A 27619-nucleotide genomic window follows, 5' to 3' on the forward strand; every position below is an offset into this window, starting at 1 on the left:
TCTGTTCTCTGCTGCCAACTGCAGCTTTGAACCAGCCTGCCACTCAGCCGGAAGATCAAGCAGCTTGTGATTGCAGACGCCTCCACGGTGGGCTAATATACATGCAGCATGTCCTTGTTCTGCAGGCTGCTTTGCTACAGGAACTGGGCACAGGCGAGATTACCTGATAGTGCCCACTGTGTGCCACATGCTTCCCTGTTATCTGGGTGTGCAGATGGCGAGCTTTGTGGCGTTCCCGCTGCAGACGGCCTCACCTGACGACAGCCTGTCAGGCTCCGAGAAGAGAATCCACTGGGCGAACATCAGAAGACGCCGTCTTTATTTACCAACGCTAGCTTCTGTTCCTCCACGTCCATTTACAGGGAGCAATGTTGCAAACTGGGGTCGTGCTAAAACTTTAAATTCTATAATAGCCGCGTGTTGCGGCGGCAAGCTGCGGCTCGGACGTTTAGGCCAGATACCAGAAGGATGTTGTGGGAGTGCCTTCTGTGGGACTCGTAAACAACAACAGCTCATTGGCCCGATAAACAAGGGCCTTAACGTGAAGCTTCTGGAACATGAGTAGAACATTGTGGATTCACGGCGTGTTGAGCCCGTGACTGCGATTTCCTCAAGAGGTCTCTGACAGGCAAGACGGGCATGTTTGCTGTTGAGGCACTTGACCTCTCGGCCTTGAAGCTGTGGGTCAGCCGCCCTCCCCTCCTCCCCGCCCGTCACGTCGCATCAAAATCAAACTTGTCGACTCTCTTACAGTCACACGTCTTCCAAAAAAAAACCCCGGAAATTGAAAAATCTTCAAATGATGCGATCCAAATTAGAATATAGGCGTATTTAGCTGGAAATGTACAGTAGAAGAAGAACCCTCCAGTATAGAAATGATGCGGGTTGGCTTCAGCAGAGAGCAAACGTTCATCACCGCGACACAAGCAATGATGTGCTAAACATGCTATTATCATTTACAGCGATAACCTATTGAGAGCTAATCGAGTATTTCAGCCATGTTTAGCACCTTCCCAGCGGAGCCCCGGGGCACCGTCGTGAACTTTGAACACTCCACAAACGGCTGCACTCGTCAGTGCTGGAGTGTCTCCTTCATTAGGGGGGTGCATTGGTGTTTATCTAACACTATACAAGTCAGATATATACACCTCGCTCTGTTTATGCATAATTTCTCCATGCGAGATGATTAAAGGGTTGTCTTATCTGTTAATATACCAATGAGTTATTGTGTTCTGGAACGGTAACTCATGGTTGCCGCATTAGAAACGAATAAACGGCCAACAAACGTCAGACTAATGTACTAAAAATGAGCCCAGACTCTCAATTGACAATTTCCGATTTTGATTACATCAAAAATCTCAGCTAGGATCGAATAATCTCGAACCAGCACCTTTCCAATGCTTCCTGATTTAAAAACCTGAGGTGTGACTGCTTTTATTAAACACTTCCAGATGGTCTTTACATACAGATGTTCCAGAAATCGCGTCATGTATAGGAAAACCTATGGAAAAAAACAGTTGGAGGCTAACAGGACGGCTCTGGTTAGAGGATGAAATTCCCTCTTCAGTAGTGGGCGAGGGTGCGCCTGGGTTAAATTCACCAGATTCTACATCTTTGAAATGTAAACCTACAGCCTCCTTTAAAACAACCTTTTATTTAATCCCCTTGATTGATAAACAGACCGGGGCCGCCCGGAAGGAAGGCGCCCAGTGCTGCCGCTTCGCCGCCGAGTCACGCGGCTCCACTCGCTGCCAGCATTCCCCGCCTTAAGTAATCCATTTGTTCCCCTCAAGGTAATTGTCATTAACGCCGATCTTCCAGAAAAGCCTGGATGGAGGAATAAATGGCTGCATTGGCGGCTCACCTCTTCCGACCCTTTCAGCACCCATCCGCCGACTCCTGCCGCACTGTTCTCTGCACCAAATGCCACTTAAGCTATTACAAGTTTGCAGCTGAGTACAGTGCTGACCCAGAAGGGCTGAGGACAAAGAGAGAGTCCAGACAGGGACACTTAGGAAATGCCAAGAGGGAATTGCCACAATCTTCTCAACGCGAGGCGTTTCCGCGGACGCCGGGGCTCCGAGTGGGACGCGGACAGCTGCGATCGCTCACCGCAGAGATGGCGGCCGGAGCGTCTCCGCGTCCGGCCTGATCTATCTCGCCGCAGGAAGCGGTTTGTCTCCCCGAATGGCGTCGGCTCGCCTGTAACTTTTGGGCAACCTTGACATAATTGTGCCATAAATGTAACTGACAGCTTTGCAGGCTCCTCCTGACTCGTGCTCAATCATCACTATGTGGCTGTCTGCTCAGCGGACGCCCTGTTCCCGTACCGTCTTCTTCTTCTTCTTCTTGTTTAAATGAGATGTATAGCTGCGTCGCTTCATTCTTGACACACCAAAGGCAACCTTTGGTTGTATGGATTTTTTTTTTTAATTATTTTGCAAGTTTAACCGTGCCTGTAACATGTCAAAGTGCCACAATATTCTAAAAAAGATGACATTGCATGGGAACATCCCCACGCTGGTTTCATGGCTGGGAGCAGCAGTCTCTTCATTCCCCATCTGTTGCCTGTCATATGTTAAACTAAGCTAACAGGCTGTTGGCATCTGCTACACATGGAATCATATTTATGGCAGGAAATGAGAACGCGTGGATCATTTCTGAGAAGACTACAGTAAAGATTGAATAAAGCACCCGAACACTGACCGAACCGTAATCAACCGATAACTTACGTGTTCTATGAGTTCCCTGATGATGCCGTTCCACTGGCCCTTCTCGTCCTGGGAGCCATATTTCCCATCAGGCACCAGGCGGATTTCGTAGGTGAAGCCCAGGATGCCGGCCAGCTCTTTGAGCAAGTCGATGCAAAACCCCTCAAAACGGTCGTTCCCGACCAGCGCCTTGTCAGACTTCTTAAGCATGACGTATGGCTCCTCCTGCACGGACCCAAACGATCAAAAAGAGACCAATGGTGAGGTCAGCTGCTTCAATTTGTTTCAGCACAAGCAGCTAATTGGAGCAAATCGACTCGAGCCGATGACTCGCCGTTGCGTTAAACTGACATTGACAGCAGAGTGAGCCCGGCGAGCGGGTACGGGAACGTGCTAAAGTGTGAACGAAGGCGGAGGCCTTTCCTTACATCGATGTATTAACGAGAGGAGACCTGAGGGCGCAGAAGCCAGGCGCGGCGAGTAAAGGGGCGGGGAAGGGCAAATGTGGCCAGGCTTTTTGTAACACGCAGGAAGAAAGACTGTTCAGACAATCAATCTTCCTTCCCGTGGTCCTCCATCACACACACACACACATACACACACACACACACACTGGGCTTTGACCTATACAGGCGAGCCTCTGGTCTGATGTTTTTATGGTCAGGCGGCCGACACTTTTGATTACCCTGTAATATCCCGGCTGGCTGCTCATGATTTGACTTGCTCAGGAAACCCGTCCACGATGTGGTCTCAGCCAGTTGACACCGACCTCGGAGACGAGGCGACGGCTACGACGGCCGTCGAGACGGCGGCGAAGGCAAAGCTTTCCTTTATTTACCTCCCGCGTCCACGTCCCTGTGAAACCGACTCCCGCGCCGCATTTTAAAGCCCCGTCGGTCCATTTAGGCTGGGCTGTAATACAATTTATTGCCTCCAATAGCAAGTTGTATAATTTACAAATGCGGTAATTGATTCTCCAGCGAAGGTGACCTCTTCTTGTCTGTGGTTTATTCAGTCAACTCCAGCGTGTGTGGCGCTAAGTAAATAGATGGGAATAAAGGCAGCCGCAGCAATATTTATGCCCTCAGACGGGAGTTTTGCTCAGGGAGGGGGGATGAAGAGTAGATGAGGCTGGAGGTGGCTCTGACATTGCGTTAAATGTGCCGGCATGTGGGCGGAGGCACCAAAAAGTCTGAAAAAACCCTGCTTAATAGCGAGAAAACTCCGTTTCTGACGGGCTCTGAAATAAATAACACAATACGAACGCTCGGCGACAATGCATTTAGGGGCTGAGCGCACAAATAGCCACAAACTTTGCACAAGTTGTCCAATTAAGTTGATCAAAAAGTTTGCACGTTATGGGAAAAGTCATTACCATCTGTTTCTAGCCTTTCTTGCTATTCCCCAAGGTTTGCTCTCAAATCCGTTTTGGGCTTCTTTTTTTTTTCCTTTCCCACCATTTCAGACCTCAGAGTCTCAGCAGGGAGGGGGGTGCAGAAGAGACAGAGGAGGGAGGTGGGCTCTCACAGCCACATCATAAGCAATGGAGTGCAAACAATTAATGGAAGAGGGAAAACACATTAAGCGGCCTAATCTCTTTGACAAAGTTATCACTGTAAGGCTGTCAGATGTCTTAGTCACGCGTCACTGCGATCGGCTCCATGCGCTATCACATGATGCTGATAGCTGACTGTTATTAAATTTGAAACTTAAAAAAAAAAAAATTACTTTAAAGAGATGACATCAACTAGAGGTTTTGCAAGTATTCCAGGAATCCAGCGACATTTGGAATGACTTAAAAATTGAAGAAAAGGGTAAAAAAAAAAAAAAAAAATCTGGATGAACAACACGTCGTTGGCGCCCCGATCACGTCCCGACGTAGCATCCAGTCCACACGTCCTTTATGTCCATAATAATTAACATAGGGCACTTCTGATGGACATTAATTATGCATTTCCTTGACCTCCCTTGTCACAAATACAATTTTGCTGTCAAATACAAGCATAATGATAGTGTTTATCGCAGTACGATATCTATTCAGGGAAATTTGGATGTGGAAATACTCACACCGGCACTTCAGTTTAACCCCTGTAAAGAAATCACAGCACTGGGGGAGCAGAAAACTGATATGACAACTGTTTTTTTCCTCCTGTTTGCTATTTGCATGTCAAAATGATCCCTCTGGATATGCCATTGCTGCTTCTGAATGGGTTGGAGTTATCCCGTCTGAACTTAGCAACTTAACAACCACTCTATGGGGTTCAATATGAGCGTTGTGATTAAATAATTTATCAGGTAAATAGTTTTATACTCGACGATGACGATCCGATTGATCAGTTTCAGAAGCAAAACACAAACAGGAAGTTGAGTGTGAGGAACATTGTAATCAGTTTCAGTTGTGTTTATGCAGGGCAATCTCGCACTAATGAACAAAAGAATAGGAACCTCAGACATTAGCCTTTACGCTAATGTGGAAGCTCCACACAGCGAGAGAAATACATTAGCGAGTTAGCCTGAAGCGTTGTGAACGTCGCACGTCACATTACCAACGATCTGACTGTTTCATTCCTTACATTTGTGCTCTGGTCTTTATGTGGGACAGACTCTAAAACGGACCCCATTGTTATTAAATCTCAATATAATTGATTGGTTATATGGTACATGCTAACTTAATGCTGTTCGCTACACCCAGAGGTGTGGATGCAGGGGCAGCTGTACTGTCGCTGCACATCTTCAGTTGCAGTGGATGTAAAAGGAACAATAAATGCCGTTTAGCTGCACAGCGGACCTACCAGGATGGTGGAGATGACGAGGGATCGGTTAGCCAAAGAATCAGTGATGTTCATCCCTTTCCGCTTTGGCGCCTCGGTGATGTTGAGACCTCCAGATGCACTCCATTTCCCCACCTGAGGAAGATAAAACCCAAATGTTCCCACGTGTGCCAGGAGGTTCTGCCCTACCTCTGATGGGGAAGCTGGTGCCACAGGAGATGACGATGGCGCTCTGGGATAATGAGCTGCTCAACAATGTTCGCGCCATCAGAACATTAAATTTAAGCAAACAGATGTTTTCCTATCCTCCAGATTTTCCACGAACTCTTTTTCACACCACAAGCCAGCAAGGCCAGATGCAATCTGGAGGATCTATTTGAGTTTCCTGCAGTGAAAATGCACATAAACCAACTTCCGACGCTCGAATCAAAGAAACCGAACGCGCCGACGCCCAAAGTAAACACAAATTATCTAAAATTCTACATCATATTCTCCTCAAACACATATTCTCTGTAATTATTTCCCAAACAACAAAAGAACAATTCAAATCTGCAATTACTGCCAACAGGCTACAGCTGATACGAATGCAGCTTGAGGTTGGGAGGTGGATTCTATTGTGAAAGTGCGTCTGCTCTGCTGTCTCATTGTGATACACCAGGAGATTTGAACAAATAAATACATGCACAAGGCCCTCAGGCAAAGAAGGAAAAAAAAAACAGGAGGAGAAGAAAAAAAAGAGGGAACTCTGGAACATATCATTAGCACAAATCGTCCTGTGGCTGACGGTAATGATCTGTGTTTGCCTGTGGAGCGCTCCACCAAAATCCTCCTCGCAGCCCTCTTGCTTTCTTCATTACAGCAGGGAAAGCTTCTAATATTCGCAGGGGTTGGTGTGCTCGAGGTGGACCCTTTAAAACTCATACCACCCTCGCACAAAGGCATGAGAAACTACTCCTCGTGTCCTGCTGGCTTAATCCAGAGATAGGCAAAGACTCTTATTGGAAAAGCACATTAGTTACACCTTGTCACACAACTAAAGAGGATTCCAGCGGAGAGATTTAAAATATTGGCGCGTGCTTGCAGCTCTAAAAACTCTTTTCAATCAGACCTTTTCACAATTGCATCAACTCGTTGAACATCCAAAGCAATAACCTTCATCCTTAAGGTGTTTTCCTCCCGCAACAGTGAGCATTGCATGTAGCTTAGCCTCCCAAGTGTGCCGACCTTGAGTGAAATCGGCACTTTCAACGGCCTTCTAATAATTACAGCAGGGCTACAACTTGGGCTAATATTCAATTACGCAGGATTAGTTGAGGAAAGTCTCCATCTTAACATTCTCAAACTGTTAAAGCCGATTCCACGGATATACGAGAAAAAAGGGGCAATAATAAAGGCATAAAAAATAACCCCTCCAACAATCCGGATCAGCGCTAACACGCTCGGGCATGTAGGATTTGTCAGCAACGACGGCGCGCTAATGTGGCATCAAATACTTTCGCAAGATGAGCGTGCTTGAAATTAATTGATCACATGCAGAACGAAATGGCGGTGAAAGGAAGAGGGCAAGGCATTTCAAAGGGCTCTATTTTTGAACAGAAGGGTTACGAGCTGAAAAGCCCCGGCTATTATACAGTAGAGCGTCGAGCCTTTAGGGAGTACTTGAGGAAGTCATAATGGGACTTATCCATATTTGATGTATTCATAATGTATGAAAGCCCGCTGGTAAGAGAAAAGCTGTAATAGCCCAGGGGCTACGTTGCCATGTAGTACAATAAAATAAGTTCTACATTACCAACCTTTTCCTTCTCTCTTCTGTTTTTCTCGTTCTAGTGAAACATGTTTATACAGCTCATTACCACCAAACCGCATTTTGGGCATCACCTCAAATTATCATTACAAGAGGCTGCAATTAACGCCCTAATGTGTACCCTAATCCAATTTGCTTTATGATCCACTAACTTATGCTTATGCTTAAACAGCCAATTTGCTTCCTTGTTAGGAGGTAAATGATACTGTCAGATCTGCGTCATCCATTCCGAATAAAGAGGACGAATCGTAAACTTAATCCCTGAGTTCTGTTTGCCGTTAAGGCGGGCGTGCGTTTGTTGATGGGAGCGAGGCGGCAGACGAGGTCACCTTCTCCAGGCCGTCCTCCTTCAGACTGATGATGTCCAGGTCGAAGTCCGTGCGCAGGCCGGTGGTCTTGTTGAACGAGAGCCTCCCCGTCAGCCCGTCCCAGTGTGACTGAAAGACAAGGCAGGCCGCAAACGCCCAAACACCTTTAGTCGCTCCGGTTTTATTGATATCGCACACGATACAATCGCAGACTGGACTGGCTTTTAACAGGAGGAAACCTTGAGCCAGGCTCAAGGAGAGTTACACTCAAAATAAGTCCGCTGGATGTATATTCACAGTCTGAACAAGTGAAACATTTTTTTAATTGTACATCTCCCTTCGTGGCCTCGTCGACCTAAATTCAGGGGTTTTATTTTGGAGGTGTGCGTCATACCAGGGTTATTCTACTCTGGCCAGCTTCCTCTAACCTTTGTCCCTAAATCCGTGGCTCTGTCACCCCACCAGCGTCCAGTCCTGCCAGAATTTCGTTGGGAGACGGAGGAAGCGTCAAGGACAAATTTGCGGTGCTCTCCTTCTTCCAAGCAACCCTCCCCCACCACCAACACCCCCCCCCACCTGCCTCATCCCAACTGGCCCCAGGGGGCAGACGTAGCGACATAAACGCCTCCAATGCGTCACATCCAAAAGGCCGATTTGACCTTCGCAACATGTCGGACGCCCTCCAACGTAAATGAAGTGTGTTTTTTTAAATTCTCTCTTTAGATTTTTTAACATTTTAGTTTTTACTCTCAGAAAAATTTAATTGAATCAATAAAACATCTAAAAGAACCAACAGAGGAGCTTTTGAAGTGTTTATCTACTAATGCTACAATACAGTCCTGCTATATTTTGCCTCTCACATGCTGCAATATGCTGAATTATTACATATATCTCGTATGCTGCCCTTCCTCCTGATCATCTGTAATCATTTCTTCTGAATAGATGGGGAGGTTTATGCCTTTATAAATTTGAATGGTAAATCAGAAAATTGAAGCACTTCTGCAAATTAAGCTGAGGTGAAAACTAGATTCCTGACAGGTGGTTGAACACCAGCAGCACGAACAAGAAATATTAAATCAAGAAATTTCGCTCCAGTTTTGTAATTCCAGCCAACCTGGTGAGCAGATTCTCCACCGCATTTATTGTGATTTAGTAGAGAAGCCGAATACTTTCACTCCAATTATCTTTTTCACCGTTTATATTCAAAACACGTATGATTTGAATTACACTTGAGCTCTTTTCTAATAAATTACACAGGCGCAGTCTCACTGACCCCTCACATCCCACGTGGCTGGATCGCCATTAAAACCATTTGGAAATGATGTCCAGGACCTCCGTCAGCGCGCCACTGGGCTATCTTTCTCATTTATCAAGATCTCAGAAGTTAAAGAATCTGCATCGCTCATCTGTCTGAACCGCCGAGCTCTTTGAAGCCACAGTTACAATAACTAATTAATTTCTTTTAGAACTTTCCTTAACGTAGCTGATAAAAATCAGAGTAACTTCTGCCAGATTCTGCTTCAGACTCAAACTTAGCTTCTTTTCTACCAGAGTCCATTATTATTATACATATGGGCTCTGTCTGGAAACACAGAGACGTTTAGGCGCGTCTATCATGGGGAGTTGGATTTCTGCGTGGAAGTTTTTGATTTCTTGGGTAAATCTGTTCTCCCAGATGATGTCACGGCCCACTCTCCGACAACGTCCTGTAGATTATCAATACATGAAGTCCCGCAGGAAAATGTTCTCCCGTCACCTCTTTGATGAAGCTCATGAAGCGTCCTCCAAACCTCCAGGGTTTGTGGCGGTGACACTGCAGCGAGTTCACGGTCATCTGCGGAGCGTGCTGGTAGGACACGGACACAATGTGGACGGCGTCGTAGGTCAGAGCTGCATCTGTCTGGAATAAGGGGTGAACGTTACTTCAGCTGATGCCTGGAAGGAGACGGACGCGACACCAGCTTCAAAGTGAGACGTGCGTCGAGCCTCAGGACCTGTTTTAAGGCCAGCCCTCGAGACCTGCTCATCTTCTGTGGGAACGGTTGCTTTTAAGTCAGTAAGAAGAGGATCAGATTTTTTTGGAGCGCTGAGAACTCAATAAAAGCTCCTGTCTTACGTTTCTTTTGTTGAATTGGCTTTGCACTCGGTATCTGGGCTGCCCACAGCGCCGCGGAAACCAGGTGACACCGAGGCGTAGATCAGCAAGAGTCTCGGTAAAATACATCCATCTGTTGCGGCACATTCTTGCTGAGACTATCTTTGTCCCTTTAATCCCAGAGAGGCTGTCGTCCTGCTCATATTTGGACCGTGTGGACCATGGACTGAGCCAGCATCTCTGTCCCACAAACACCGAGACAGCTCTGTATTATCCATTATAGACAATCCATTGCAGGCAGATTGTTGCTAAGGGTGACCGGCCCATTTGAGGGTAATTGGGGCAGAAGGGTTAAATAAGTGTTCTCCAGGCTGTCACTGTATATCTGCAGGATTAATGCAGAGGAGCAGTGAGGATTTGTGCCATTCCTGCCAGTGTCTGATCCAGATATGGGCCAATCCCCTGTATTCACAGCTGAAGGGAGCTTGGCTTTACTCTTATACCTGCTATTGAAACGTCTCAAATATCTAACTGCAAAAGCGATCGGGGTTTTGTCCTCGACCGAGGAGCTTCTCAATCGCGATGCCAGAAGGAAACATGGCAACAATCCTTGACAACACGTGTGAAGAGGCTGGACCCATTCTCACTGCACTTTGAGGAGCCCTTCCAGATGCAGCTTTGCCACTCATCTCTTAGAGGAGCTGAAGAAGAACCTCTGTGAGCACCCTGAAGGCGGTTTAGGTTTCAAATATACATAAAGCACCACCCGAGCGAGTCATCAGGGGAAAAAAAAGACGAATTGGCATTTTGTTCTACGTTAACTCATTAGAGTCAAACTTCAGTCAGCGAAAGTGTCTGCAAAAATATTCAGAAAACAAAACAAAATTCAGCTGAATTTTGTTCTAAAATGCCGGCAGAGGGGATGTCGTACACAAGATCACACGAGGATTTAAGATCCTTCTCGTCTTCGGGATCTTTTGTCTTATTTTACAGAATGGTCATCGTAATTCATCACGTATCTCCGGCCACTGATCAAAGTTCAAAACACGTCATAATGGCAATAACGATGATGCAGAAGGAGATAAACGCTTTAGCGATCGGCTGTGGTTAAAAAGTGTTGACAAAGAAGTTCTTTTCTGTATTCTTGGGCCATATGAATTTTTGCTATTCTTTCTATGGAAACTCAGCAGCTGGAGCTTCACTGTCCAGGCTAAAGCATGTTAAAGAGAGAGAAGTCGTTGAGTTGATAAATGAAAGCGACATATGAGGAGAATTTCACTGCCCATACCGTCATGATGCCCTCCAGCAGGCCCGAGTCCGGTTTAGGTGGGATCTGCCTCTCCATTGACCATTTCTCCACTATAGATGCGACCTGGGGATTTTCCACATTGAGGATGCGGAAGCCGGTCATGTTGACGCCACAGAAACGATACGGCTCCAGGTCGATGGCCATCAGGTCCTGTTGGGTCACAACAGCAATCAGAGAGTGTGTCAGCACTGAGGGGTCCTGGATGGTTCCTCCTCACGGTTGAGGAGAACAACGCAGGAACTGATTAAAGAGATGCTAAACTGAGATTAAAGCGGGTAAACGGAAGAAACCACCCAATAGATTTCAAACCCAGGAGCATAAAATCTGAGACTGTCTACATAACCATCAAATCCTGCCCAGACGAGAGGCGGTGTGTGTATTTCCTCATCATTTGGAGGTGTTTTAATTGTTTGTAGCTGAGAACATTAAAAAACACACACACACACACTGTTGGATCATGTTAATAATTCAGCCAGTGGAGCTTCTAAGCAAAAGGAAAAAAAAAAAGCTTTTCGCTTTCAGCTGCTGTAATTTCTGGGGCAGCGATTGCAGCTGAAGTGTGAAGTCACATGTTGACACATGCCGTGTCGGAATGGCCAGGGGGCTTGGAAAATACATTTGGATGAACATAGATATTTCATTAGCACCCTGTGGGGTTAGTTCTGGGGAAAGGAACGCATGTAAGACACTGAAGAACATTCGCCGCCAGTCACTGAATTTTCTTCTCCTTTTTCTCTCTCTTTTTTTATCTTTCACACTTGAACACTCCGCAGTGCTCTCTCATGGATGGAGATGAAAGGAAGTCAATGCAGCTCTATGACATTCAAAATTGCAATAAAAAGTAAATCAGGTTAGTCTTTCTTTCTCCAGCTTCTGAAGCTAAGAAAACAGAATAACTGAAGTACTTTCCAAAGTGAGGGGGGGTGGAGAACAAATCTTTTGTAACGCCCCCGATTTCTACTGGAAACTTTCGTCGAAATGCAACTTTTTTCCGACAGTGCCTTTATTTTTTCGCAGCAACATCGTGCAACCAATCCCGCGTTGCGCCATCGTCCCCTGTACGTTCACGACTGCACGTTGAGGCCTTTGAGATGGGAAAAATCTCGACTTTACGATCCCAGAGACGGCTGCGGATGGGAGCGGTGACAGACTCATTTCAAAGGACAAGGAGGTTATTACCCCATACTGTCTGCTGTTGCTTTTCATGCTCTAAAAAGTCAGCATTGACTCACCTCGGAAGATAAAACACCAGACATCTACAGATCCCATCGAGAAGAAATTGTTGCACCGCGTATAATGTGCAAATATTCATTACTCAGGGCCCCGGGCGTGATTGTGCGAATGTTCCTTCTGTCAATGCGACAGAATTTTGTCGCTTTTCGCTGACGATAGATTTTGATTCTAGGGAGAAACGATGGACATTAAACCTAAAATGCTGCAGAAAATCAAGGATCGTATTGGTGGATAATAGAAATGGCGGAGGGAAAAGACTTGAAGGTGTTGCTTTCCGAGCGTTGGACAGGTTCTGTTGTTGTCACACTGTCAAACGTGCCGGACCGCAGTGTCAAGTCACATCATCGTAGCAGAGTGGGCGAGAGCGTGTGAAAGAGAGAAAATAAGAGCGAGTGAAAGGAGCAACACGGATCATGCTGGTATTCATTCCCATCCAGTCTCTCCGTCGCCGCTGCGGCGGGAAGCGGCCGAGGCTCCCTGCTGGCTCTGCTTGTATTAGTCAGACAAGATCATTTCATCAGAGTGGTGGTGGAAAATGGTCGAGATGGGGGGGGGATCAAGCCAGGAGTTCACGCTGAACCTCTGTGAGGCAGGAGCAGCTTACGCTTTCACAAGGTTGCAATTTAAAGGAAATTAAAATCACATTCGTTGAATTGCTAACATATGTCAAACACATGGATATTTTCACCCATTTAACAAAGATCGATCTTCTGAAGAGTCTAACTGTGATGACATAAATTAAATATTCAAAAATGTAAAAAAAAAAAGACATTCTTTGAATTTAAAAAACGCTGGTGGTGGCATATATGTCCTCACCTGAAAGGCTTCGCTTGACTTGAATATAAAGCAAGGCGTTTACCATACAGCACACTGAAAACTCCATTATGCCTCCAGCTTGTCAAAGAAAATTGATATTATGGACTGGAGCCAAGCCCCACCGGCAATTAGGTGCAATTCATCAAATACGTAAGCGGTAGGGAGATGAGAACGAATGAGATTCCATTTGCATTAACAAGCGAGGTACATTACCAGAGTGGTGAAGATGTAGTGGTAATACTCTGTCATCATCCCCATGGTCTGGGCCTGGAGGGATGCGGAGGCAGAAGAAAAGAAAGGAAAACATGAATGAACAGACGGACCGGGGCAAAAAAAAGCCCTTTGTACTTTACAGCATTTTGGAAAGAACGGGAAGAAAGAGATCCGCACAAAAACCTTCTAATGAGCTTATATTGACTTGAAGATGCTCACGAGATACTCGCTATGACATAAACGGCTGCCCACAGTTCCAAGACACAAACAGGCCATGGGGGAGGGGAGCTTCCATCAAAGGAGCGCGGTAATCTTAGCCTGCTATTCAAGGCTCCATCACCACCACTTGTTTGGCTCGGGCTACATTAAAAGCACCATATTCTCCTGGCAGTTGTGCTTCCCATTTAATTGCACCATCTGTCGTGGAGGAAATGTCAAGGTTATGTAAATAAGACCGTGCGCATACTTGGAGGCACATTCATCTCCGCGTCTCTTGACATCGAGTCAAACGCACGACAGTGAAATGTTGTGTCACCCTCCTCCTCATTGTTAGCGGGAGCCGTCATTACTCTGAGATGTTCTTCCCTTTTTTTTCGCTGGTTGAACATCCACCATGATTCAAGTCTCAGTCGCTCTTCTTAAAAACACTCGATGGAGCCTTCACAGGATGCTCGTTACCCAACGCCCAGATCTGCCCCCGAAACATCCGTCAAGTCGCCGATTTCTCAAGTTTCCACTCGCAGCTTCGCGAAGGAGCCTCTCTGCGTCTAAACGACCTAACGTTAAAGGGTTTTCGGGCAGGTAAGGTTTGCTGCAGCTGCCTGCCCAAAATATTCTACAGCTGACATTTAAGAAAAATGTTTTTCGATGAAGTGGAATAAAGTAGGCAGGGAGGTAGAAATGTCATATTGTTGATAAGTAGAGCTTTATTTCTTTAGATTTTTGGGTTGTTCGTCAGTTTACTTCTCTGGCCACAGTGTTGGTGTTCGGGGTTGTTTTTAATCTGTTAATATCCACGTTCTGACAAGTTGGTCCTACAGGGGAAGACTTTGGTGCGTTTTTGCCCCAAAACCATCTCGGTCTCTCAAGAGGATGCTGATTCGTTGGTGCGAGACGTGCAGGCTAGCCCAAAGCAGAAATGTGTCACCTCAGATCTCAGTGACTCGGTGGCATGCCTTATTTAAATATCTCGGGAGACGATGCCGCGTTCAGTAAACATGTTAACGGGGGCTGACCAACAGCTTTGAAGCCGTGCAGAACTTCAACAAGTTCTCTCTGCGTCTTGCTCAGCATTAGTTGTTTATTTCAATGTTCATTGAGTTTCTTTGCTGTATGTGAACTACAACCAAACTTGATATCATGCACTTCGACGTAACCTTAATCCGTTTGCAAATACTGTTTACTGATTTTTCCCCAATCTGATTGAATTGGGTGTTATATTGTTGCTCGCTTTAGCATAATTTACGCAATAATCCAACGCCAAAAACACAAACAAAACAGCAAAGAACACAAAGAGAAACATCTCTTGTCTCTTAAGCTAGTTCAGTCCCAGAATAGTTTATATATGGACATTAAACATCTGATTTGCCCTCCTCCAGTAGACTGTAGTAAAACGTGCACTCAAACTACAAAGAGAGGAACGACTTTATCAAAATGAACTGTTCATGACATTTTGAAGGCCCAATTGAATGATTTTAAACAATCTATGAGAAATCCAACTAAATAAACAGGCATACTTATTATATTGACAGGGGTCCACCCCCATGTACAAGAATGATGGCCTGGGAGAGGCAATCAGACGTGAATGTGACCTCCATCATTCATCAGGGTCAGTCCGCAGCTATGTCATAATCTTCCTATTTATTAGTTGGTTTTGAGGGATAGAAACAAACTCGTATCCTTATTTCCACAACAACGAGCCTCTGGATTAGGAATACTGGCAGTTGTAAAATACACAGCTTTTCCAACACTCTCAGAAAAGGCTGGGATTTTGTGGGGAGTATTTATTTCTTGTAATCTATATTTTCGCAGGCTGGTGTCAAAACCCCAGTTTCCATCCACTTGGATCCAGAGGAGTCCTTTATAATGTCCTGCAGCCAGAGGTCAAGATTCCTCCTCCTGTCTCCTGACTGCTGATCAAGTCTGGCAGGTGGAGTTAGCGTTGTGGCGGATTTGATTTGTTCAACAATCATAAGAGGATTGCTGATATTAGATGTCTAAGGTCCCTTCCTAATTCTACCCCTTAGCCCTGGTTTTGCACGTTCATGATAAGCAAAGGGGCGTCACAATCCTCCATAAGGGGAAGGGGAAGGGGAGGGCTACATGGCGCTCAAAAGGAAGACAGCCGACAACCTCACATGAAACAAAAGGGTAGAGGAATTTTCCCCCATATAGTACATGGTGGCAGAGAGTAGACAAAAAGAGGATGGAGGCAAATGCAAATAAGCATGATTATAGGCTTCCGTAACGACACTAATATTGTCATCAGGTAATAAAGCATTAGCAACGTAAATGTCGAGCTACGTTTGCCAAAATCACTCGTTTTAACGATATAACACATCCATAGCTAATAATAGCTACAACAATGCAATCCAGTGCAAAAGGCGGACACTACACTATTGGTTTGTATTCCATGACTGCCTTGTTGTGAACAGGCGCAGGAATGACACGAGAACCATGGCAACCATCGCTATTGACGACGCCGTGTTGACTGTTGGTTTGTGACATGTAGCCAGCTAGCGGCGACATTGGATGATGTAGTAGTAGTCAAGTGGTGTTCCATTTCTTAGGGTAATGTTTTCCCCCTTTCCCCTTGCCAGTTTGTATTGAAGGAACAAGGGTAGACAAAGAGGAAGGGCGATGGGGTAGAATTGGGATTCAGCCAAAGTTTTAGCCCAAGTTTGGAGCCGAGTTTAAACCAACAGCAGCTCTTGTGTTATCTACCACAGCAGTGTTTCCAACCACAGCTAATGAGACTCAGCGCTACCTCTGCAGTGACTATTTGCAGCAGCCTGTCATAATAATTTCATTTAGGATTTAACTTTCTGTATGACTGACTGACCTGTTTGAGAATCTGTGCAGCCATTTGGTGGCTACAGTCGAAAATGATCCGGAACTCCCGACTCCGCTTCATTTCTTTAAGAAGAGGCCTGGTGTCCTGCGTGTCAAGAGGAAGCTGACGGATCTTTAGCCTGATGTTGTATCTCGAAGGGGCCATTATCAGCTCCTGCAGTCTTATGAGACCTGAGGAGGGAAAACAGCACTAATGAAGGCAGCGGCAGCGAGGAAGCAGAACATTTCTCTCTAAACGAGACAATGGTGAGACTTTCATTTGAAACATAATCACCTGTGCTGTCATCGTATACAACCGTGGCTGTTTTCCATTTCAGAAACTGCACCAGGTCCAGGATGGCATAGCTTAATGAAGAATAATCCGGGTATAAATTGGCATAAAAGCTGTCCCTATTATCCATGGGGTGATGTTTCCACCGGACCTGGACGTGCGGCACCTCCAGGGCATTGCAGATCGACTGCACGGCATTAGAAGATGAACTGTGCGAGGGCCCGAATATTGCAACCACACCTAAAGACAGCTGGTCACAAGCTGAAGAGGAACGAAACACAAATAGTTTGGAATTTTGTGGTTCTGACTGAACGGAATCTCGTCAACAGGCAACAGGCCACTCACCCTTTCTAGATGCCTCAAAGCTGTCGTAGATGTTAATCCTCTGTATGTCGTATGTTAGTGTGGTGTTTGGCAACAAAGTCCTGTTTCTGTTAATGTTGTTAACGGCAAATTTAAAGGCGAGTTCCTCGGCGCTAACGAGTGAAACAGGTCCGTCCGTCTGCTCGAAGATGCCACCTGAAAAACAAAGACAGAACGTTTGGGTCTCAAATCTCAAAAAGACTGTGCAAACTATTGGCACAGGTCAAAGTGGGAATAAATGAAGACAAATACAGAGAGACATTTGCACTTAGAGCAGCGAGGGGAGCAGGGCCCAGCTTTATATTTGCTCTGCACACACAGGAACACAGAGCAACGCTCTCCACTTTCACTGAAACCGAGAAAAAAAACCAATATTAGCGCTAAAGTCCAAAGCTTGAAGGGATTTAGAAGGTGTGTGTGTGTATGTGTGCGCTTGCATGTGCCTTCCTGTCTGGTTCATCAGGGCAGCAGAAAATCTCAGGTTCCTGACTTTTATCAAGATGCACTTATATTTTCAACGAATTACCACAACCCCAAACAAAACTTTCTTTTCTTTGGATGAGTCCAAGAAACTCTTCCAAAACATGTCTGTAAGTGCATCAATGTACCAAAGTCTCGGGGCTAAAGATCACTCGAAACATCTTGGTCGGAGAGTGATATTCCCACAATTCATTGCATCTAACTGCATCTAACCTGTCCTTTACAAACCAGTAAGGAACGCACAGGTCCGGCTCAGGGGTAGTACTCATTGGGCCTTGGTCAGGGGCACTCCAGCCCGTAACTGGCCTCGGATGCGTACTGGCAACCCTCCTTTCCTTTGAGTCATTAAAACACAAATGGCAGCATGTTGCGCAACCCTTCGAATGCAGATAATTCTGACTTTTATTGAAGAGTATATTCAAGCCGCCTCGTGCCAAACCAGTTATTTTGAAAAGCCGCGCAACGTCTTTGCTAATATTTCACTGTCATGTTCTAAGTGTCTAATATTAAACTAGCCTAAATGCTTCTATTTGTGAGTAATTGGTAAAGTAACAACTGTACATGTACTGTCAAATGTGAAACAACAAAGCCCGTCCGCAGTGAAGCCGGAGCCTTTAAGGAGACAGCTTAGACAGCTTTCTACAAGATGCCTGTCGCAATCAGCTTATGGAGATGATCTCCTCTGCCACCACCTCCGTCATATTTCAATAACAAAGCACCATGTCCCTGCCATTTTCCCTCAATTCAGCAAAAAGGGCCCCATCATCAAAAGAAGCCAATGTCTTTCATCTTTAACTTTTACGAGCCGTCTTTGAGGTGGAGAGAGCCTAATACCAACTGCTTATCACGCATCAAAACACATCCAAACACTGAATCATGGTAACAGATACGTCCTCAAAGATGCTCACGCTTATAAAGGTTACGGACCGAAGAGTGTGGCAGTAATGAGTTCCCATAATTCCCGCAAATTTTGAGTTTTCTTTGATGTAATGAATGCACCTCAAACAAAGCCCCCGGATCTGTGAAAGAAAGAAGAATGCAATATCGGTTCGAATGTGGTGTGTTTGGAGGTGCACGGTTGCCCAACATTAACAGGGTTCTGGCTTTCTGTCTCCCCCTTGGTGCCCTTCTGATGGGTTCGATGTTGACCCCATGTGTATTTAACTTTGTAGGGTTGTGTGGGTTCATTAAAAAAAAAAAGAAAAACAACCTTCAGTTCTCATTAGAGTAACGTCAGCTCCAAAGTGGATAAAAATGTGAGTCCAAATTTTGAGAAAAGGAAACAAACAGATACTAATTACAAGCTGTTGCTGTAGACAAAGTGGCAATTCAGCAACCAAGACCCTTTTTACTATTTATGACTCCAAAATTCTCCCCGGACTGGCTGGCTCGAAGGCGTCACAATAAAATAAATGAATCCTTCCATTTCACGAGGAAATCTCATTAGAGTACATTAGGTAATTGCTGGAGTATATAGTAATTTGACTGTTAAGAGGATAAAACGGGTATTGCTCAGAAGCACTTTAAGATATTTAATAAACGCGGAACACCGGCTCCTTGCGAGGGAAAATCCAGTGGATAATTCTCTGGACGGTTTGACTATCCTGCTGCAAGCACGGTATCAAGGTTTAATGCACAGGAGCTGGAGAGGCTCTGTTTAAAAATGGATGAGTAGTAGCTGAAAAATTTACTCTAATGATGCACAGATTGGAATATTGCGAAACATGCTTGCTTCTGCAGCAGATATGTGCACAAATTGGGAGGATTTCAGCTTTTTTTTCTGAGAATGTCACTGAATGGGCTTAAAATGAACATGCCTCTAACGGAACGCAGCACAAAGGGCTTTAATTAATCTACAAGGTCCTTTGACAACACATAAATCAGGCACTAATTGCAGCAGTTTTCATAATTTTGGTCTTTAAGGACCATTTTGGATCAGCCCTGATTTAAACTCAAATCGCAGAACGTGAAAAGCAGATGGTCCAATTTTAACTTCACAATTGCAGAAATCAGACCACCACATTATGGGAATGTAAATAACCAGGATGCTTCCCCATCCTATAGCTCCAGTTCTAACAGAACTATCATGCTGGGTTTAAGATGTGCACGTTCTCAGCAACATTATTGAGCATTCACACTGACACAAGCGTATGGCAGAGTGAGCTCAAACAACATTAAATATTGATATTTATTAATTATCACCACAAATTTACCATCAAGGAATCCAGGAGGATTCTTTTTGAAGATCTAAACAACATCTACTGCATGCTTAAGTGAGCTGTGGTGATTTTCTCCCTCAAACACATCCATTTACTGCAGGATATCGCAGTGCCTGAAGGATTTCACATTGGGCTCCAAATGTCCTTACAAATATCAGTTTGCTAGCGCGCATGTTGTGTTCCCACTATAACATGGGCAAACACACAAGGCTAAGCTGTTAATGTGCGCCGGAGTGCCCGTGAGGCGGCTTCATTAGCCACGTTGGACTTATCGGGGTTTCCACTGGAAGCATTTATTCTAAAATTCTGCCCCATGTCAGGCTTGACAGAGGTGAATCCCACAGTCATGATAAAGGTCAGCTGGATATATTCCATGTTTGTGTTTTGATTTCTTCGGTCCTGCCCCACATTTTAGTTTCCACCGCTGCTCCAAATGAACGCAGAATTACTGAGAGTGAGGCGAGGCTATTTCTATTTTATCCATGACTGGAAAAACAAAAGAAATCAACATGATAAGGTTGCCCTTGTGGAAACCTGAAATTTGAGCACCAGGCAGGCGAGAGCAATGCCTTTTCTGCTCCTTTGAGCTAACCAAGAAGCTCACAACACTGATTTGTTTGTTAATTACATTATTTCACGTCTGCATTTTAGCTAACTAAAGATGCGTTACCTGCGAAATGTGATGCAGGCTTTTTTTTTTTTCAATTGTGTCAGGCCAGGCTTGTTAATGCAACCCCCCAATAAAACCCCAAACAATGAATCCATCTGATTTTGCTGTTGTTACATGCATGCTGGCCCACTGCAGGTCAGAGTTCTCGTCTGTTGCACTGGTCAGATTGCCGGTCTTGCTGTGAATGGTTCCTTCTCTCCCAGGATGTGCAACAGTGCCCAGTTTTACAATGAACAAGGACAATGAGCAGCACAGAGCACATACTCGCAGCCACCAGCACTCACAAATGCAGCCAATTTCTAGAAGAATATGTTCCTCCATAATTATGTACAACACATCACTTGGGACAAACTGTTACACAACACTGAGACCAGTGATTAAAGCGGCCGATACAGCATTTTCTGCCAAAAGTATAAAATATACTTGTGTGTGTGTGTGTGGGGGGGGGGGGATAAAACGGAAGGAATCCGTTTAATCAACGACAACATTCACAGGAGGAAATTAACAATGCTGCTTTATTGGGGGAGTCTGGCAGCAAGTTGCCTCATTAGTTACTGAAGTCACCTCAAATCAGTCAATGAAAAGAAGAACACAACAGGCAAACATACACTGAGCTGCTGTACGGGGAGGCTTCTCCCCCATGATTGTTCCAGTCCATCCATCCATCCATCCATCCATCCATCCATCCATCCATCTATCCATCCATCCATCCATCCATCCATCCATCCATCCATCCATCCATCCATCCATGCATCTATCATCCATCCATCCATCCATCTATCCTTCCATCCATCCATCCATCCATCCAGCCAGCCAGCCAGCAGGTGTTGGCGTGTTGTGATGTGATCTATAGCAGAGAGCTGTACAACAGCGCTTTAAGCCTCCCTCTATTAAAGCTCGACCAGTAACATTAAGAACATTTCTTCTTCTGCTTTTCTCACCTTGGGGAATAAAACAGCCCGCATTTATTCATAGTTTTCATCCTGGACGACTGTACGATACATAACCTTCCTGTCACTCTCTCTCTCTCTCTCTCACACACACACACACACACACACACAGACGCAGACTCTTCCACTGGAATTTGAGCTTCCATTTGTCATTTAGATGGATCCATTGTTCTCTTAATGATGTATTTAAATTACTAGTTGTAGCAGCAATAAGGCAGCAAAGAATTGCTTCCTCAAATGCTCTGCCTCATAGCAATCCATTATGCAAAATATGTTTATATTTCATACTATGACAGATTCCTCATATCGCACTTTTCTCTAAAATAGAACAGAGCGGTGACCATGAGTGTGTGTTGCTTCCAGCAACGTGCACATTCGAGGTGGAAAACTGCAGCCCAAACACTTTATATTGCATATTTACATGAACAGGGTTTCCACGAGAATAACGATAAAAAAATTCAGCGGATGAACAAGGGGGGATCATCAGCATCGCGATTACAGTTTATATCACAAAATCAAACAATGACGAGTTTTCACTTTCAAAGTGTGTGCAAAGCTTTTACAGTGCTTAATACATTATCATATAAATTGAATTTTGGTGTCTAATGTTTGATTCCATTATGAGAGAGGCTGTTTTAATTATGTTACATTGCCCGATCGCTCAGCGTCCACGTTGAATCTCCAGCCGGCTCCATCGCGGCCGAGAGGCATCCGTATTTATATGATGCGATTAGTAGCACTCATGCGGCCCTATAATGTTGTGATATCGCCTCTGTCAGAGGACTGTCAGGTAACAACGCATTTGTAAAATCTAATTTTATGCTCAAGTAGTTCTGCTGCCGCAATTTATCGCAGCTATCGCTCGCCCTCTCGCCTGCTCGCGTTGCCGCGCTCCTTCTCCGGTCTCCACCCTCTCTTCCCAGCTTAGTGAGGTGTTTTGATCTCATTATCATTCCCAAACATTCACACCGGATAATCTTTCAGGGCGGGAGCCTGTGCTCTGCACCGTGCAGGGCACCGCGGTCATGATTAGGGCTGTTGGGGCGTGCTTGCAATGAAAATACCCTTTTTTTAAATTTCCTCCCCACAGAAGCAGAAATAATGATACAGGCTTCTCAAGAATCCTGCAAAAACTGTGTCAGGGTGATTCTTTTGTAGCAGGAAACTGCCTCGTACTGTAATTGTGGGACAACCCAGCACGAACAATGAATTGATTAGGCGAGCTGAGCAGCGGGACTCGAATTCACAAAGAAAATTTAAAAAAAACTATCCAGTAATGTCACAATCCACGGAGACCCTCCATTAGACAATCACGTTAAACAATGCACGCTACACGCTGCCACCTTCTCCTGTTGGTGGCCCATTGTTGCCGGGGAGGTAGAAAAACCCTCCCCGTGCCAAATCCTCACCTCGCCGCCAGTTCAATCAGAGGCTGCGCCAGGAAAACAGGGCGGAAGACAATGGTGACTGATGCCAAGCGGAAGGTGGCTGTGAGCACTGGCGGGCTACCTGCGGCCGTCACGTTGCTCGTGCCATCTATCTCCTTCACCTGCTGCCACCTTTCATTGTCCACACGTGGTGGCAGAAAACGGGCGCTCTTGCAGCCCTGGCATCACGCTGCAGCGGCAAAGTGGGACGTGAGCGCGGCCAGCAGCGGGAAAAGAATCGCTAGATTTTGCTTAAACAAAAGGTCTTTGCCGTTGTGCTGTCGCGCTTTCTGTGTGGGTTTAGGAAGCACAGGAAGTAATTGCCCCTAAACTTAATCACTGGTTTGGCCACCATTGTCAGCAACTACCGCAATTTCCAGACTATAAGTCGCACTTTTTTTCATAGTTGGTCAGGGGGTGCGACTTGTACTCCAGAACGACTTATGTGTGAAATAAAGACATTATTACAGAATTTCACATGTTCGTTATTTTCACACTGACAACCACAAGAGGTTGCTCGAGGCTTGTGTACATGTACCGGAGGAACGAGTTCCTTTAGCGACGCAGAAGATGAAGCGGTGCTTTGTCTATGGAGTGAGACTTGACTGTTTGGTAAACTTGCTCGGATGTTCTTTATGCTATAGTTATCTGAATAACTGTTAATATGTTACGTTAACAAAGCAGACACGTACTCAATTCGTTGTGGGCCATGTAGGTGAATTTGTTACGTTAGCATACCGTAGCCCTATTCAGCCTGTTGCTAATCCATAATTACCTTAAATTGCCTTTCAAGATTAAATGTATGTTTTTGGTCTTGGATTTTATCAAATAAATGTTCCCCCAAAATGCAACTTATAGTCCAGTGTGACTTATATATCTATTTTTCTTCTTTATTATGCATTTTTTGCCTGGTGCGACTTAAACTCCAGAGCGACATATAGTGCAGAAAATACGGTAGTACAATCAGGCATTCACGATAACTGCTAACAGGTCGAACAGTGGACTAGCTCCTACATTTAGAGGTCTTTAGGTGGGTATTAAATCTTTGTCTCTTAACTTATAAACAGCTTTTATAGCAAACCTTCCAGGTCCTGAGGCAGCAAGGCATCTCCACGCCATCGCTCCGCCACCACCATGTTAGTCTGATGCTCTTTTGAGGAAGCTACCCTTTCACAGCTAATGTGACGCCCATCTTCCAAAGATTCCACTATTGTCTCATCAGTCAACAGAGTATTTTTCTCCAAGTGCAGCTCGTAAAGTTAACCTCCAGCTTTTAAAAATATCTGGCTGACCACAGATGATTCATGAATTAACGCGGGATTGGGTGGTTTAAGCCCCATTTACATGACGTTTTGAGAATTTGTTGGAAAATCACCATGACACTGTAGTGCACATGCTGGGCCAGTAGTTGGCAGGAAAGAACCATCCCTACAGGTATAAAGAAGCATGTGACGACAACAGTGAACATTTTCGGAGATTATAATGGCGAGCACCAAAATTGTGCAGTGCACTGATGCTGAGTCACTTCTTTGAGCTAACCTTGAATAAAAAAGTTAGGAGTTTCTTGTTCTATTTCTTATGATAAGTTATTATTCTATGCTTCTGTACATTTGACGACTGCATAGTCTGTATAGTCGCTGAAAACGCGCCGATCTTGCGTTTGCTCGACGGATGCGGTGACGTTTACGAAAGTCTCTATTTTCAGGCAGTGAACGGATGAACAGTTTTGCATTTTTCAGCCCAAAATATTGCATAAACGGGGCCTCAGATGTTTGAGAAATTAAATCATATACAAGCTGCATGGTATATTTATTTGTGTTATCTTTGATATTAAATTGAGTTTGATGATGTCAGAAGATTTCAAGGTGACCAGATGAATTTAAAAAACTGGAAGGGGGCTGATACTTTTTCCCCAGCGTTGCATTCTAAACTGTATAATGAGGTTAGAAAGATGTGATACACCACTGACCTTAGTGAGATTGTGATGTGACCAGCTGTGAAAGCTTATTCTGCCATTAGCGATGGACACCCTCTCGCTAGCTCAACATAGCCTAATAATGTCACCGGCATTCATGTGTGACAACTTCTCCAACATGTCGGCTACGCTACGCTTTTCGTAAGAGTTGACTTTTAAATGCTAGTTTCACAACATATCGTGCGATGTTTGATCTCGCTGTTACGTAGGATGACCTCAAACACTTCTGGCCAAAACATCACATCACAAGTCAATTTTTTTTTCCAGAACATGTAATAGTGCCAAAAGCTGGAGCGACTGCCCATCCTGGATTAGAGAATCTTTGCCTTTCTACGTGGTGTTCACCCAAAGGCTTTGATCTTAGATTAAAGGTCAAAGTCCCTCCGGAATTCATTAGGTGACATTTTATTGAGCTCTTTCTTTACCCATTATAAAATTCTTGAAAAAAAAACAAACATTAAAATTGGTTCCTAAATTTCAGCTAGTTTGAAACACAGTCCTGGCAGAGGTGATAGAAGGTTGTAGTGGCAGAGCAGGTTGGTGGCTCCTGGCGAGGATTAGGATATTTTCCATTCTTTATGTGGAATTCCTGAGACAGAACGTAGATTCAGCTGTTGCTGTGATAACTCTAAACATAAGATACTTTTTATCACTTGCTTCTCTATGATTTTACTGTCCTCACCAGGAAATTCCAGACAGTTTTAAAAAGTCAAATTAAAATAAAGACTTGGAGCATCATCTACTGACACAAGGACATGTTTCTGAGGGATTAACAGCAATTTGCCAAAAAGTGGCAGGAAATCCCTTTGTTCCATTGTATAAGGTTTGAATGATCCAGAAAGCTGGTTGGTGACTCGGCTCATCCCTTAGGAATAGTTGATACTTTCGGCTCTTTCGCTGTGCTGCTCGTCCGTCATGTGATGCGATCAATACTCTGTGAAGAGCAACAGTAATATAGAGACATTGAGCTCCATAGCCTTTAGATCATGGCCGCAGTTTTATGTTCATATTGTTTGCGATGATTCAGTCAGAGGCTCCGAGGCTTTATTTTCATTAGTGGCACTTTGGAAGGACCTTTTAATTTTACTGTTGCAGACCAAATGGTGGTTGGCTCCCGGGGGTAAAGCACGTTGGACGGAGTAAAAAAGGTTAGATAACAACTCTGGGTCACGGAAAAAAACACTGCACGGTTCAATTGACATTGATTGTACAGCTAAAGGTACAATTAATATCAAAGCCAGTGTTTATTCCCGCAAGCTGCTTCAGGGTCTCTGCTAAAGTGGACGGATATTTTTATTTAGTTTCATTTCAATTAGTCGCCTGGCAGATTTGATGCTTTAAGATGCTATATTGGGCGACATAATTAGGATCAGTATTTTGACTTTAGATCAATCAATCAATCAATCAATCAATCAATCAATCTTAATTTATATAGCATCTTTTACAATCAGAATTGTTTCTAGACCCTTTCCAGAATCTCAGGGCCTGACCCCCAACAAGCAACAGTGGCAAGGAAAAACTCCCCTTTAACAGGAAGAAACCTTGAGCAGGACCAGGCTCATGTAGGGGGACCCTCCTGCTGATGGCCAGCTGGGTAGAGAGAGAGGAGAAGGGGGAGGATAGGTAGAGGATAGAATAGGTAGGAGAGGAGAGGAGAGGAGAGGAGAGGAGAGGAGAGGAGAGGAGAGGAGAGGAGAGGAGAGGAGAGGAGAGGAGAGGAGGGGAGAGGAGAGGTAGAGGGGAAGAGAGGAGGGGAGAGGAGAGGTAGAGGAGAGGAGGGGAGAGGGAGGGGAAGAGAGGGGGGAGAGGAGAGGAGAGAATAGGCATAGATCATAGAAAATACATACAGAAATACATTATATTAAGCAAAGTAAGGTATAAAACTCTTTGACAGCGGCATTAGCAACACTCACAGGATGTATCTTGTTTATGGTCATTTTGTGCTGCTTGCATAAAAGACAATAAACATCCCAGACAGGCTCTAGTTGGGGAACTCTCCAGAGCTCAATTGTAACCCAGCTAAGGATGCAGACACTTCATTATTTGTAATAAACTGTATTGATGTCAAGATTATAACATCCCTGCGGATGTAGAGGAGGAGTTTCAGTTTGACGAGAGTCACCTGGATTTTTAAAGTCACCGCAGGAGCGACTAAATATATCCCTGCCCCACTTATTAGGGGATGGACCACACATGCAAAGCGAATGCAGCCCAATGAAGGATAGGTGAAGGTCAGATCATCTGGGACACCTCTGACTAGTTTCTGGGACAGGAAACACACAAATGATCATTTCCCCTGAATTGCAGCCCTGGGCGCTCGCTTTTTATCCATCGCTCTCCAACTTTCCTGGTGGTATAAGGAAGGAGATTAGTCCCCCCAGGGCGTGAAGAAGGGCCATGTACTCAAGAGGATTAGCAGAGAGCACGGAGCAATGAATGTGGAGCCCAGTCAAGCGTAGGACATTAACTCACACCTTGTGAACAGAATTTGACTTTCAAACTGACTCTAAACGTGTTGGTTTAAAACTGGCGGCAGCACATTTAAAACACCACAAAAAGCAGATGTTGTGATATTAAAGCCACTGACTGTGCAAAAATAGCCTTTACAAATAAATCCTTTGCACGTTACCTCGTCTATATGGAAATGAACGTGTTGGACTGCGTGAAAGTGATGGGTAGCCAATGTGAAGGATGTCTTGTATGTTCACGACATGTGGCGTCAGGAAGCAGATTAGATTAGTGCCGTAACAACAGATTTTTACATTCCTGATGCGATCTCTTTCCCCCACCCCCCCAAAAAAACAAGCAGAGACACGCACATCAGTCGTTCAGGGACGATAAAACAAAAGAAAATGATGAGACAAGGCACCGTGTGAGTAAATGGACGTGTTCTCACCAGGTCCTGAATGATAGCTACTTATTCTCTGTG

The 27619-nt window shown here is 44.8% G+C and overlaps 1 protein-coding gene across 3 annotated transcripts in view; it reads right to left on the reverse strand.

The window, feature by feature from the left end:
• The window catches only part of grik3 (glutamate ionotropic receptor kainate type subunit 3), a 70422-nt gene that overhangs the window by 15278 nt on the left and 27525 nt on the right, over positions 1-27619 (reverse strand). Inside the window, exons 1-10 of one of the 3 annotated variants that reach the window (XM_029838870.1) lie at positions 17222-17246; positions 16952-17125; positions 16610-16867; positions 16325-16506; positions 13264-13317; positions 10981-11151; positions 9354-9497; positions 7619-7726; positions 5504-5617; positions 2733-2936 (exon numbers count right to left, since the gene is read on the reverse strand). In XM_029838870.1, coding sequence (XP_029694730.1) covers positions 2733-2936; positions 5504-5617; positions 7619-7726; positions 9354-9497; positions 10981-11151; positions 13264-13317; positions 16325-16506; positions 16610-16867; positions 16952-17125; positions 17222-17231 — 1419 coding nt within the window. In that variant the 5' untranslated portion in view covers positions 17232-17246. Of the gene's footprint in view, positions 1-2732; positions 2937-5503; positions 5618-7618; positions 7727-9353; positions 9498-10980; positions 11152-13263; positions 13318-16324; positions 16507-16609; positions 16868-16951; positions 17126-17221; positions 17247-27619 lie in introns of those variants that run through there. The other 2 variants (XM_011605083.2, XM_029838871.1) reach the window with 2 other exon arrangements.

The sequence above is a fragment of the Takifugu rubripes genome, chromosome 7, assembly GCF_901000725.2.
Source record: "Takifugu rubripes chromosome 7, fTakRub1.2, whole genome shotgun sequence".
Taxonomy (NCBI): domain Eukaryota; kingdom Metazoa; phylum Chordata; class Actinopteri; order Tetraodontiformes; family Tetraodontidae; genus Takifugu; species Takifugu rubripes.